This window comes from Somniosus microcephalus, unplaced genomic scaffold (genome assembly GCF_052327205.1).
Source record: "Somniosus microcephalus isolate GS21.2 unplaced genomic scaffold, FLI_Smic_1.0 scaffold321, whole genome shotgun sequence".
NCBI lineage: Eukaryota > Metazoa > Chordata > Chondrichthyes > Squaliformes > Somniosidae > Somniosus > Somniosus microcephalus.
Genome location: NW_028225508.1, coordinates 67,921 through 80,726, shown reverse-complemented (window position 1 = coordinate 80,726; position 12,806 = coordinate 67,921). Strand labels below are relative to the sequence as shown.

The 12,806-nt window shown below is 57.2% G+C and overlaps 1 protein-coding gene across 2 annotated transcripts in view; it reads left to right on the top strand.

Moving 5' to 3' along the window:
- Positions 1 to 12,590, top strand: part of LOC147081875 (pepsin A-like) — a 49,940-nt gene extending 37,350 nt beyond the window's left edge. For both annotated transcript variants that reach the window (XM_085980634.1, XM_085980635.1), the window contains one exon: positions 11,513 to 12,590. In XM_085980634.1, the coding sequence (XP_085836760.1) occupies positions 11,513 to 11,662 (150 nt within the window). In that variant the 3' untranslated portion in view covers positions 11,663 to 12,590. The remainder of the gene's footprint in view (positions 1 to 11,512) is intronic.
- The last annotated feature ends 216 nt before the right edge of the window (positions 12,591 to 12,806 follow it).

Sequence of the window (12,806 nt, the reverse complement as noted above, 5' to 3'; positions counted from 1 at the left end):
GGCGGTGATCGTCCTGCTGCCTAAGAGGGGTGATCTCCGCCTCCTTAAGAACTGGCGCCCGGTCTCCCTCCTCAGCACGGATTATAAAATCTTTGCCAGGGCCATGTCTGTTCGCCTTGGCACCGTGCTGGCCCGCATGATCCATCCCGACCAGTCCTACACGGTCCCGGGCCGGACCATTCACGATAATATCCATCTGGTCCGGGACCTGGTCCACCATTCCCAGAGGGCTGGTCTGTCGGTCGCCTTCCTTTCCCTGGATCAGGAGAAGGCGTTCGACAGGGTGGATCACGAGTATCTTTTCGGGACTCTGCGCGCTTTCGGGTTCGGGACGCATTTCGTCGCCCGGATCCGACTTCTGTACGCTGCCGCGGAGTGTCTGATTAAAGTTAACGGGTCCTTGACGGCGCCCCTTCGCTTCGGGAGGGGGGTGCGTCAGGGATGCCCCATGTCCGGCCAGTTATACGCCATTTGCGTGGAGCCTTTCCTGCGCCTCTTGCGGAAGAGGTTGGCGGGATTGGCTCTGCAAGGGCCGGGCGTGGAGGTGGTCCTCTCGGCTTACGCCGATGACGTGCTCCTCGTGGTCACGGATCCCGTTGACTTGCGGAGGATGCGGGAATGCCAGCAGATTTACTCGGACGCATCCTCCGCCAGGATCAACTGGGGGAAATGTTCCGGACTCCTGGTGGGTCAGTGGCAGGTGGACTCTCTGCCGGAGGAGTTCAGGCCCTTCGCCTGGAGTACTACGCACCTCCTCTACTTGGGAGTCTACCTCAGCCCGGCCGAGGACGCCTGGCCGGCGAACTGGCACGAGCTGGAGGCCAAAGTCACCGCTCGCTTAGGACGCTGGACAGGATTGCTCCGAGTGTTGTCCTACAGGGGTCGGGCGTTGGTCATAAACCAACTGGTGGCCGCCATGTTGTGGTACCGGTTGGTTACTCTGACCCCCCCCCCTGCGTTTGTCGCCAGGATACAGAAGAGGCTCGTCGACTTCTTCTGGAACAACAGGATGCACTGGGTCGCTGCCGCGGTTCTGAGTCTCCCGCTTAGGGAGGGCGGTCAGGCGTTGGTGTGCCTCCGCACCCAGATTGCGACTTTCCGTCTTCGGACGCTGCAGAGATACCTGTACGTCGAGAATCCTCCAAGATGGTGTGCGCTGGCGACGTATTTTTTCCGCCAGCTGCACGGCCTCAATTACGACACGCAGCTCCTGTTTTTGGAGGGGAGCGGCAGGCGTGAGAGCCTGCGGGAGCTGCCTGTCTTTTACCAGGAACTACTATGGGTTTGGAATCACGTCGCCTCCAGGCGGAGCTCTCCCCCGTCAGGAGCGGCGGCTGTCCTCCGGGAGCCGCTGTTCAGGAATCCGCACCTCCACGTCCGCGAGTTCGGGTGGCTGGCGGAACGGAGGGCTGTGCCTGCCGGGGTGACTAGAGTCGGGGACCTACTCGATGGCGGAGGAGCGGGCTGGATGGCGCCAGAGGAGCTGGCGAGGCGCATGTCGTGGGACGACGTCCGGCTCGCGGTCAATGCCATCGGGGCGGTGAAAGCGATGCTGCCCCCCGGCGCCACGAGGTGCGTCGAGGCGGCTCGGGCACGTGGGGAGATCCCGTCCGAGCTTACTCCCGTTCGGATGGAATTCCTTATCGGCGCCTTTCCCCGAGACTCCCCTCGGAGATCGGCGCCTCACAACTTGAGCCGTCTCGAGGAAATACCCTCCGTGCTTTTTCATTCTGCGCGGAGGGGTTTCCTGTACGGGCTGCTCTTGCACACCTTCCACTTTGCCATCTTCGCCTGCCGTCCGGACACGCCGTGGCGTGCCGTTTTACCTCCGGACGGAGGCGGAGGTCCCCAATGGGGGGCTCTCTATGCGGGAGTCCTCCCCTGTTCTATCGGGGATTTGGCCTGGAGGGTGTTGCACAGAGCAGTTCCGTGCAATAGATTTTTAAGTAGGTTTACGGACTCCCAGACCGCCTGTTTGTTTTGCGGTCTGGAGGAGTCCGTCTTTCACATTTACACGGGGTGTGAGAGGTTGCAGCCCCTCTTCCATTTTTTGAAGGGGCTGCTCCTCAAATTTTGGTTGCACTTCAGTCCCACGCTCCTGATCTACGGTCACCCCGTGCGGAGGGGAGCGGGCAGGTCGGAGGACCTCCTCGTGGGCCTGCTCCTGGGCCTGGCCAAGAAAGCCATTAATTGGTCCAGGCAGCGGGCGGTCGAGGGGGTCGTCCGGCCGGATTGCCTCCCTCTCTTCCGCGGCCACGTTCGCGGCCGGGTGGCCCTGGAGATGGAGCACGCGGTGTCCGCCGGCGAGCTCGAGCTCTTTCGTGACCGGTGGGCGCCGCGGGGACTGGAGTGCATAATTGGTTTAAACAACCAGACTTTAATTTAAGGGGTTAAGTTTTGTTTCGGGGTTTATTGGATTGGGTGTATTTGTTTAATGTTTTTGTTTTATTGGTTTAACACAAGAGGAGAAACAAGTAACAATGGGAAACAAACAAGTGAAGGTGCCATCTAGAGGCTACAGAAGGAACTGACTGGCACCCTCACAGGACCCCATTCCAGACCTTGCACTCTGAGGAGCAGGTTGTGCTGCTGCTGCTGTGTGGAGAGTGGTGGTCACCTTGGCCTGGGAGTGGAGGGGAAGGAGAGACCCCAGGCCACCACTACCAGCAACCTACCATCTACAACTTCAACATCATCTACCGAGGTGCCTGGGGAGAGAGGAGGAGAGGACAGAGGAGGCCAGCATTACAACTGGAGAGGCCTTCCATCACTGCCTCCCCAAATTGGCCTCCAGTCCAGGAGAGGGAGAGAGGGGAGAGGAACACCACTCAGCTCCAACTTGGAAGGAGGGGAGGAGCTGCATCCTTCAACATCTGCAGGTGGGTGTCTTTTGTGCATTCCCCTAAAGACTTTGTATTCTAGGCGGGGGGAGAAAAGAAGACGGGCCGGAAAGCCTGGCCTGGGTCGGCTGGAGCTGCCCAGGAGAAGCTTTTTCCCTTACATTGAGAAGACCTGGTGTGGGGCTGAGCCTGGGCTTTCTCCAGCCTACCCAGGCGAAGACATCTTCTCCCCCTGCCCGAAGACCATCTGCATAAGACTTTGTTTTTCCATCGGGGGGTGCACCCTGCTGACACCCACCCACCAAATACCACCTTGAGCGGCCCCCCTCCTTCCCACCCCTCCCCCTCTCTCTCTCTCTTTGTCCTCTCTTTGCCTCTCTGAAAAGGCACCTCCTTTTAAATCTATTAATTGCCACTTGAGCAGAGGGAAGGAAGGCCCCTCTCCCAATTAATTCCATCAAGGGGAGAGGCGGGCCAGTTACTTTAAACTCCCTCTGCTCAAGGGAAGACTTTTCACCTTACCAAGGCCATTGACACCGTAGGGCCTGTGACTTGGGGTGTGTGTAGCTCTTTAAAGAACCACCCCATTATGGCTTCCACATCTGCGGCGGTGATGGGGCCAGCAAGAACCTATGCGGCGGTGGCAGCCAACGCCACAGCTGCTCCCGCTTCTTCTGCTGCCCCGTCGCCGTTCCGACTTACAACAAAGAAGCTTGGGGTGAAGAGCTACACCCACCCCAACATGACCATTGAGGCGTGTGTGAAGGCCATGGCTGGGGTTGTCGGCCCTCCAGCCATACTCGCCACCTCGAAAATGTATGGGAAGGCTGTGTTCTTCCTGGAGTCGGAGCGGGCGGTGGCCCTGGCCATCACCAAGGGGCTCACCGTGGGCGGGACCTTCCTGCCAGTGGACCCTCTAGAGGCCACCGCGCAGAGGGTCGTATTATCGAACGTCCTGCCCTACATCTCGAGTGAGCTCCTCCTCCCCCACTTGCTCCAACTTGGGGAGGTGAGGTCGGGGATCACGCCGATCCTGCTCGGATTCCGGGAAGCCAGCCTTCGCCATGTCTTCTCCTTCCGGCGCCAGGCCTTCGTTCAGCTGGCGCGGGAGGGGGAGACCGACAGGGTTTTCTCGGTCCTCCACGAGGGGACCCCTCACCGCGTCTTCTGGACGACGGACGGCGTGCGGTGCCACGCCTGCAAGGAGGTGGGGCATATACGAAAAAACTGCCCCGCCTCCAAGGCCGCCAGGTCGTCTGGCGTGGCCGAGGCTGGCGCCGCCGCCGCTCCTCCCCCCGGGTCTGGCCGCGCCCCCCCCAAACAAATACTACCGAGGTGCGGTCGTCGTCGGAGGTCGATGCCATCCAGGCCTCCGGCGAGGGGGAGGAAGTGCGTCCGGTCGGGAAGAGGGCGCAGAAAAATAAACACCGTGGGGTGGGTCCCCCCATGGAGGGCGTGCCCCTGGACTTGGCGCCCCTGTCACCCGAAGGCATCGCCGAGTTGATCAGGGAGGGCGAGAGCGGGGGGGACCCCGTGCCCGAGCCTGTGGCCGCGACCGCCGAGGCGGGAGCATCAAAACCTGCGGCCAGGCTCGGGCCCGGGGGACCCAACAAACCTGCTCCACCGGAGGGAGCGGGGGAGGCCCCTGCGGAAATGGAGTTCTCCCACTATTCCTCCGCTCTAAAAAGAAGGCGCGACCCCCAGGACGAGGAGGAGGACCAGGAGGAGGAAGGTCCCTCCGGACAGGGGGAGTCATCGCCTGCCACGGGTGCTGCACCCCTCCCCACCGCTGTCACCATCGTGGGCGATCGGCAGGGGTTGCCTGTCCCTAGGGAGGCTGAGGCAGAGGTGTCTGTCCAGCTCGTGCCTCCCGGGGATGGGGACGAGACCCTGCCCGTGGGGGGGGTCGCGGAACAACCCACGGACGAAATCAATCCCCTTTCGGTGGCGTTACCCCTCGACGAGTTGGGCGGCCTGGAGTCTGGGTCGGGCGAGCTCGCGGAAAATGAGCTCGCCCAAAGCGGCCCGGACATTTCCCAGGTGCTGCTCGACTTCGTCGAGGATTTAGCAAGAAATACCCCTTCTGCTGGGGCGGAGGCCGGTGGCGCGGTAGTGGAAGGCCCTCTGTCTGTGTCTCCGGCGCCGGGCGACTTGGAGGAGCTCGGTTTTACACATTCTCCGGTCTCTCTGGTCGTTCCGGCGCCTGGGGCGGAGGGGGCCTCTGAACCGCCGCCGTCTTCTGGCCCGGTGCCCCTAGAGGAGCCCAGGGAGGAATCCTCCGCCACCGATCCTGGGGGTGGGATCCGGGCGGAGGCAGGGCAGGCCGCCGCGGCCGAGCCGTTCACTGCGCATTGCGTGACGGACGGGTCGGCTGCCAGTGGCGACCCCCCGGAGGAGGACGGGGACTCGGTGGAGGGGGCGGAGGATGACTGGGAATCCATCGCCGATCAGGCGATGGATGACCTCGTGCCCCTCGCTGGGACCTCCCTCATTTCCATCGGGGAACTCCGGGACTTTGTGGCCACGTGCCAGGGTCGTCACAGGATCCGGCTGGCCCTCGAAAGATGGTCGGGACTGGCGCTGCTCATCGGGTCGGCCCGCGTCGCCGTCAGAGCCGTGGGCGCGGACGCGGCCGTAAGCCTGCTCGGGCGGCGTCAGCTCCGGTCGTTCCTCACTGGGCTGCTAAGGGAGTGGCGGTTGACCAGCGGCCGCCCTCTCCCTTCCCCCGTTAGTCTTAAGTAGAGGGTGAATTATGCTTCTGAAATGAAGATAACCATAGCCAGCCTCAACATCAACGGCAGCAGGGAAGCTAGCCGCAGATTTAATAACTTTTCGGTCCTTCAGGACGGGAAGTATGCGGTGTGCTTCCTGCAAGAAACCCACACCGTTCTGGGAGACGAGGCATGTGGCTCCTGGAGTGGCAAGGAGGGGTCAGCATGAGTCACCTCTCCAGTGCTTCCAGTGGGGTGGCTATCTTGCTGGCCCCGCATTTTCAGCCGGAGATCTTGGGGGTCAAGGAGCTCGTGCCGGGCCGCTTGCTCCAGGTCACTGTTCGCCTGGGGGGCGTGCCGCTCCATCTAGTGAACGTGTACGCCCCTGGGGCCGGTGTGCAGCAAGCGCGCTTCTTTGAAGAAGTGTCCACTCTTCTGGGCTCCATCGACGCGGGCGAGTGCGTCATCCTCGGGGGGGATTTTAATTGCACCCTCGAGGCAAGGGACCGCACGGGCACCCTGCCATGCCCGGCGGCGATGGAGAAGTTGAGGGACCTGGTCGGGTCCCTCGACTTGGTGGACGTCTGGCGAAATCTCCATCCCAACTCCAGCGCCTTCACCTTGCGTGAGGTCTGGGAGAGGAGCGTCCAGAATCGACCGCCTCTACATTTCCCGGGCATACGTCTCCTGCGTTCCGGCGGCTTCCATGCGGCCGGTACCGTGCACGGACCACCATCTGGTGTGGGCGGAGCTCGTTCCACTGCGCGCACGGGGTGGGGTCCGCGTATTGGCACTTTAACAACCTGCTGCTGGAGGACGCACGGTTCCGGGATTCGTTTAGTCGGTTCTGGGCCGGCTGGAGAAGGAAGCGGGGGGGCTTCCCCTCCTTGAGGCTATGGTGGGACGTGGGCAAGGCTCACGTCCGTCTCTTCTGTCAGGAGTATGCGAGGGGGTCGACCAAGAGGCGGGAGGCCCGGGTCGGGCGGTTGGAGAAGGAGGTGCTCGACCTGGAATCCCGCCTCGGTCAAGTTGTCGAGGACCCGGCCCTGCGGAAGGTGTACGAAGAGAAGAAGGGCGTGCTGAAGGACCTGCAGCTTGTCGGGTCCCGAGGCACGTACGTGAGGTCGCGGATCCAGTTCCTGCGGGACCTGGACCGCGGCTCCCCCTTCTTCTACTCGCTGGAAAAAAGACGGGGGGTCCGTAAGCAGCTCTTGGGGCTGCTGGCCGATGACGGATCTCTGGTCTCGGATCCGGAGGGAATCCGTGCGGAGACCCGCGCTTATTACGGGGCTCTGTTCTCTCCGGATCCGTCCAGCGAGGATGCGCGCAGAGTTTTGTGGGAGGACCTGCCGAAGGTCGGCCTGGAGGACGCCGATAAATTGGACGCTCCCCTGAGTCTGGAGGAGCTGACCGGCGCCCTCCGCCAGCTCTCCAGGGGAAAGTCCCCGGGGCTGGACGGGCTGACCGTGGAGTTCCACAGGGCGTTCTGGGACGTCTTGGGGGGCGACTACGCGCGGGTCCTGGGGGAAAGTTTGGCGACCGGGGAGATGCCCCTCTCTTGGCACAGGGCGGTGATTGTCCTGCTGCCTAAGAAGGGCGATCTCCGCCTCCTTAAGAACTGGCGCCCAGTCTCCCTCCTCAGCACGGACTACAAACTTTTTGCCAGGGCTATGTCTGCTCGCCTTGGCGCCGTGCTGGCCCACATGATCCACCCCGACCAGTCCTACACGTTCCCGGGCCGGTCTATCCATGACAACGTCCATCTGGTCCGGGACCTGGTCCACCATTCCCAGAGGGCTGGTCTGTCGGTTGCCTTCCTTTCCCTGGATCAGGAGAAGGCGTTCGACAGGGTGGATCACGAGTATCTCTTCGGGACTCTGCGCGCTTTCGGGTTCGGGACGCAGGCTGTCGCCCGGATCCGACTTCTGTACGCTGCCGCAGAGTGTCTGATTAAGGTTAACGGGTCCTTGACGGCGCCCCTTCGCTTCGGGAGGGGGCTGCGTCAGGGATGCCCCATGTCCGGCCAGTTATATGCCATTTGCGTAGAGCCTTTCCTGCGCCTCTTGCGGAAGAGGTTGGCGGGACTGGCTCTGCAAGGGCCGGGCGTGGAGGTGGTCCTCTCGGCTTACGCCGATGACGTGCTCCTCATGGACATGGATCCCGTTGACTTGCGGAGGATGCGGGAATGCCAGCAGATTTACTCGGACGCATCCTCCGCCAGGATCAACTGGGAGAAATGTTCCGGACTCCTGGTGGGTCAGTGGCGGGTGGACTCCCTGCCGGAGGAGTTCAGGCCTTTCACCTGGAGCACCACGCACCTCCTCTACTTGGGAGTCTACCTCAGCCCTGCCGAGAACGCCTGGCCGGCGAACTGGCACGAGTTGGAGGCCAAGGTCACCGCTCGCTTAGGACGCTGGACAGGATTGCTCCGAGTGTTGTCCTACAGGGGTCGGGCGTTGGTCATAAACCAACTGGTGGCCGCCATGTTGTGGTACCGGTTGGTTACTCTGATCCCTCCCCCTGCGTTTGTCGCCAAGATACAGAAGAAGCTCGTCGACTTCTTCTGGGACAACAGGATGCACTGGGTCGCTGCCGCGGTTCTGAGTCTCCCGCTTAGGGAGGGCGGTCAGGCGCTGGTGTGCCTTCGCACCCAGGCTGCGACTTTCCGTCTTCAGACGCTGCAGAGATACCTGTACGTTGAGATTCCTCCCAGATGGTGTGCGCTGACGACGTATTTTTTCCGCCAGCTGCGCGGCCTCAATTATGACACGTAGCTCCTGTTTGTGAAAGTGGGTGACACGCATGCCAGCCTGCGGGGGCTGCCTGTCTTCTACCAGGAACTGCTATGGGTTTGGAACGTAGTCGCCTCCAGGCGGAGCTCTCCTCCGATAGGAATGGTGGCTGTCCTTCGGGAGCCGCTGTTCAGGAATCCGCACCTCCGCGTCCGCAGGTTCGGGCGGCTGGCGGAGCGCAGAGCTGTGTCTGGCAAGGTGACTCGAGTCGGGGACCTGCTCGATGGTGGAGGAGCGGGCTGGATGGCGCCGGAGGAGTTGGCAAGGCGCATGTCTTGGGTCAACGTCCGGTTCGCGGCCGATGCCATCGAGTCGATAAAGGTGAAAGTGCCCCCGGGCACCACTAGGCGTATCGAGGCGGCTCAAACGTGTGGGGCGATCCCGTCTGAGCTTTCCCCCGTTCGGACGGAATTCCTTGTCGGCGCCCAGCCCCGTGCCCCCCCTCGGGAACCGGCGCCTCACAACTTGAGCCGCATCGAGGAAATACCCTTCGTGCCTTTTCATTCCGCATGGAGGGGTTTCCTGTACGGGCTGCTCCTGCACACCTTCCACTTTGTCATCTTCGCCTGCCGTACGGACACGCCGTGGCGTGCCGTTTTGCCTTCCGACGGAGGCGGAGGTCCCCAATGGGGGGCTCTCTATGCGGGAGTCCTCCCTTGTTCTATTGGGGACTTGGCCTGGAGGGTGTTGCACAGGGCAGTCCCGTGCAATAGGTTCTTAAGTAGGTTCACGGACTCCCAGACCGCCTGTTTATTCTGCGGTCTGGAGGAGTCCGTGTTCCATGTATACATTGAGTGTGAGAGGTTGCAGCCCCTCTTTCATTATTTGAAGGGGCTGCTCCTCAAGTTTTGGCTGCACTTCAGTCCCACGCTCTTGATCTACGGTCACCCGGTGCGGAGGGGAGCGGGCAGGTTGGAGGACCTCCTCGTGGGTCTGCTCCTGGGCCTGGCTAAGAAAGTCATTAATTGGTCCAGGCAGCGGGCGGTCAAGGGGGACGTCCAGCCGGATTGCCTCCCTCTCTTCCGCGGCTATGTTCGCGCCCGGGTGGCCCTGGAGATGGAGCACGCGGTGTCCGCCGGCGCGCTCGATCATTTCCGTGACCGGTGGGCACCGCGGGGACTGGAGTGCATAATTGGGCTGGAGAACCAAATTTTAATTTGATTTCCAAGGGTTCTGTTGAAGTTTTAATGGTTTATTTACAGTTTTATTTGTTGATATTATTTGGTTCTTTAAAAAGAGGAACAAAAAAGTGAAGGTGCCATCTAGGGGTTACTGAAGGAACTGACCGGCACCCTCACAGGTCTCTAGCATTTTCCCCACTGCCGATGTCAGGCTTACCGGTCTATACTTCCCCATTTTCTCTCTACCACCTTTTTTGAATAGTGGGGTTACATTAGCCACCCTCCAATCCATGGAAACTGTTCCAGAGTCTATAGAATTTTGGAAGATGACCAGCAATGCATCTACTATTTCTAGGGCCACTTCCTTAAGTACCCGAGGATGTAGATTATCAGACCCTGGGGATTTATCTGCCTTCAATCCCATCAATTTCCCTAACACCATTTCCCTACAAATACTGATTTCATTCAGTTCCTCCCTCTCATTAGAGCCTATGTTGCCCGACATCTCTGGGAGGTTATTTGTGTCCTCCTTTGTGAAGACAGAACCAAAGTATGTATTTAATTGGTCTGTCATTTCTTTGTTCCCCATTATAAATTCCCCTGATTCTGACTGCAAGGGACCTATGCTTGACTTCACCAATCTTTTTCTCTTCACATATCTATAGAAGCTTTTACAGTCAGTTTTTATGTTCCCGCAAGCTTACTCTCATACTCTCTTTTCCCCCTCTTAATTAATCCCTTTGCCTTCCTTTGCTGAATCCTAAACTGCTCCCAATCCTCAGGTTTGCTGCTTTTTCTGGCCAATTTATATGTCCTCTCCTTGGATCTTGTGCTATCCCTAATTTCCCTTGTTAGCCACGGTTGAGTCACCTTCTTTGTTTTATTTTTATGCCAAACAGGGATGAACAAATTCTAATCCTCGACATATTGGTCCAGGAAACCATCCCGTATACACGCCAGGAATTCCTCCTCCACAGTATTGTTACTAATTTGGTTAGCCCAATCTATATGTAGATTAAAGTCACCCATGATAATTGCTGTGCCCTTATTGCACGCATCTCTAATTTCCCATTTAGTGCCATCCACAACCTCAGCATTAATGTTTGGGGGTCTGTATACAACTCCCACTAACGTTTTCTGCCCCTTGGTATTTCCCAGCTCTACTCATACGGATACCACATCATCAGAGCAATATTCTTCCTTACTATTGTGTTAATCTCCTCTTTAACCAGCAATGTTACCCCACCTCCTTTTCCTATTTGCCTGTCTTTCTTGAATATTGAATACCCTTGGTTGAGTTCCCAGCCTTGGTCACCCTGGAGCCATGTTTCCATAATTCCCATCATATCATATCCATTTACATCTATTTCTGCAGCTAATTCATCCACCTTATTATGAATGCTCCTCGCATTAAGACACAAAGCCTTCAGGTTTGCATTTTTAACCCTCCCCAACAGCACTAGCAAGCACTCCCCCTAGGATATCGGTCCGGGTCCTGCCCAGGTGCAAACCGTCCAGTTTGTACTGGTCCCACCTCCCCCAGAACCGGTTCCAATGTCCCAGGAATTTGAATCCCTCCCCCTTGCACCTGCTGCTCTCGTCCTTCTAGGTGGTGGAGGATTCGGGATTGGGAGGTGCTGTTGAAGCAATGTTGGCGAGTTGCTGCAGTGCATCCTGTAGATAGTACACACTGCAGCCCGGGTGTGCCGGTGATGGAGGGAGTGGGTGTTTAAGGTGCTGGATGGCCTGTCGATCATGCGGAATGCTTTGTTCTGGATGCTGTCGAACTTCTTGACTGTTGACAGTACTGCACCCATGCATGTGTAATGTAGAATAGTGTCTGTGGCACATCGGTGGACCGATTGAGAGACTGATGGAGCAAAGAATTTACATTTTTGTGAATTTTGTGATTTAACATAGCATAGTGATCACTAAAGAGGAAAACATGGAAATTCTTTTCATTTTTTATTAATATACACACAGAAGAATCAGAATTGGCAACAAAGTAGTTCTAGGGAACTGACTCTCACACTTTGCATTTCTTCCAGGAGCAAGATGGCTGCTTAAGTGGATTTGAAGGATTTTATCTTCCATCCTCTTCTGGAGAACTCTGGATTCTGGGAGATGTCTTCATTGGGCCATACTATTCCATCTTTGACAGAGGAAACAACCGAATGGGCTTTGCCCAAGCTGCCTAATTTATTCATCCAAGTTTTCATTTATTAATTTGAGGCACATTCAGATCCCATTTTGTGGCCTTTGCTCATTCATCCACAATGATTGAAGCACTGGACCATAGGGTAACAAGAATTCAAATAAAACCCTGGCGAGCCTCTGGTTAAAGAGTACTCAAGCTCATCTGATTTTGCATGAGATGCAGCAAAGAAAAACCCCTAGAATAAAGTCAATGAACTGAAATCTTTTAATTAAATCGGACCAAACTGACCTACAAATCCAATGAATGGCTCATCAAAATGTGCTTTAAATTGATAATTTTGCAAAGTCAACCTTGGATGACAAACCACTTTGTAGATGCACTCCTATATTTTTTGTCCTTTCTCTTGCCTTGAACCCTAATTGAAGACCTGCCTGAACGTTGGACTGAACCTTTCACTGCTATGTGCAATTGATTGTATGAGCGATGGTCCATTCCAGAGTCAAAAGACATCTCCATTTTAGGTGTTTGCCTCTGTGGTGAATCCAGACTTGTGGGTGGAAAGCACACTGTATGGTGTTAGTAAAACACATGAATGTGTTTGTATGAAGTTCCTCTGTCCATTATGAGCAGACGTGTTAATCACTCTTAAAGCAGCAGATAAAGGATCTTCACGCGCACACATGGTGGGGAATTTCCACCTGCACGGCTTGGGCGGTAGATTGGCGTACGGCATTGCCCTTCGCTATAGAACATGCCCGATTTTCAGAAATGGCGGGCGGGAGTTTACCCGCCCAGAGAGTGAAGGTGACAATTATCCCCATTGTGCTTGTTACTAATATCACGCAGCGTGATTTCACCTTGTTGGTGTATGTCAGGTATTTTCTGTCTTTTTTGGGGGAACTTTCATTTCTTTATTACAGCAGCTCAGCAAAAGCAAAAAGATAATAAACTTAGAAGTATTGCAAACATTTTTTCTGTTGTTTCTGTTTTTGTTAGCTCTGATTGTGGGTGGGGATGTGGGCTGCACCGCACTTCAGTTACAAACTCATTAGCCCTCGGGCCTCATCTGAATAATCTGAGCGAGCTGCCAGCGACTGTCTCGCCCTCACTTATATACGTATGGGGCTTATCGCCTGTTTCAGGCGGACACCAGGGACGACCGCGAAATGGCTTGGCCCAAGTTT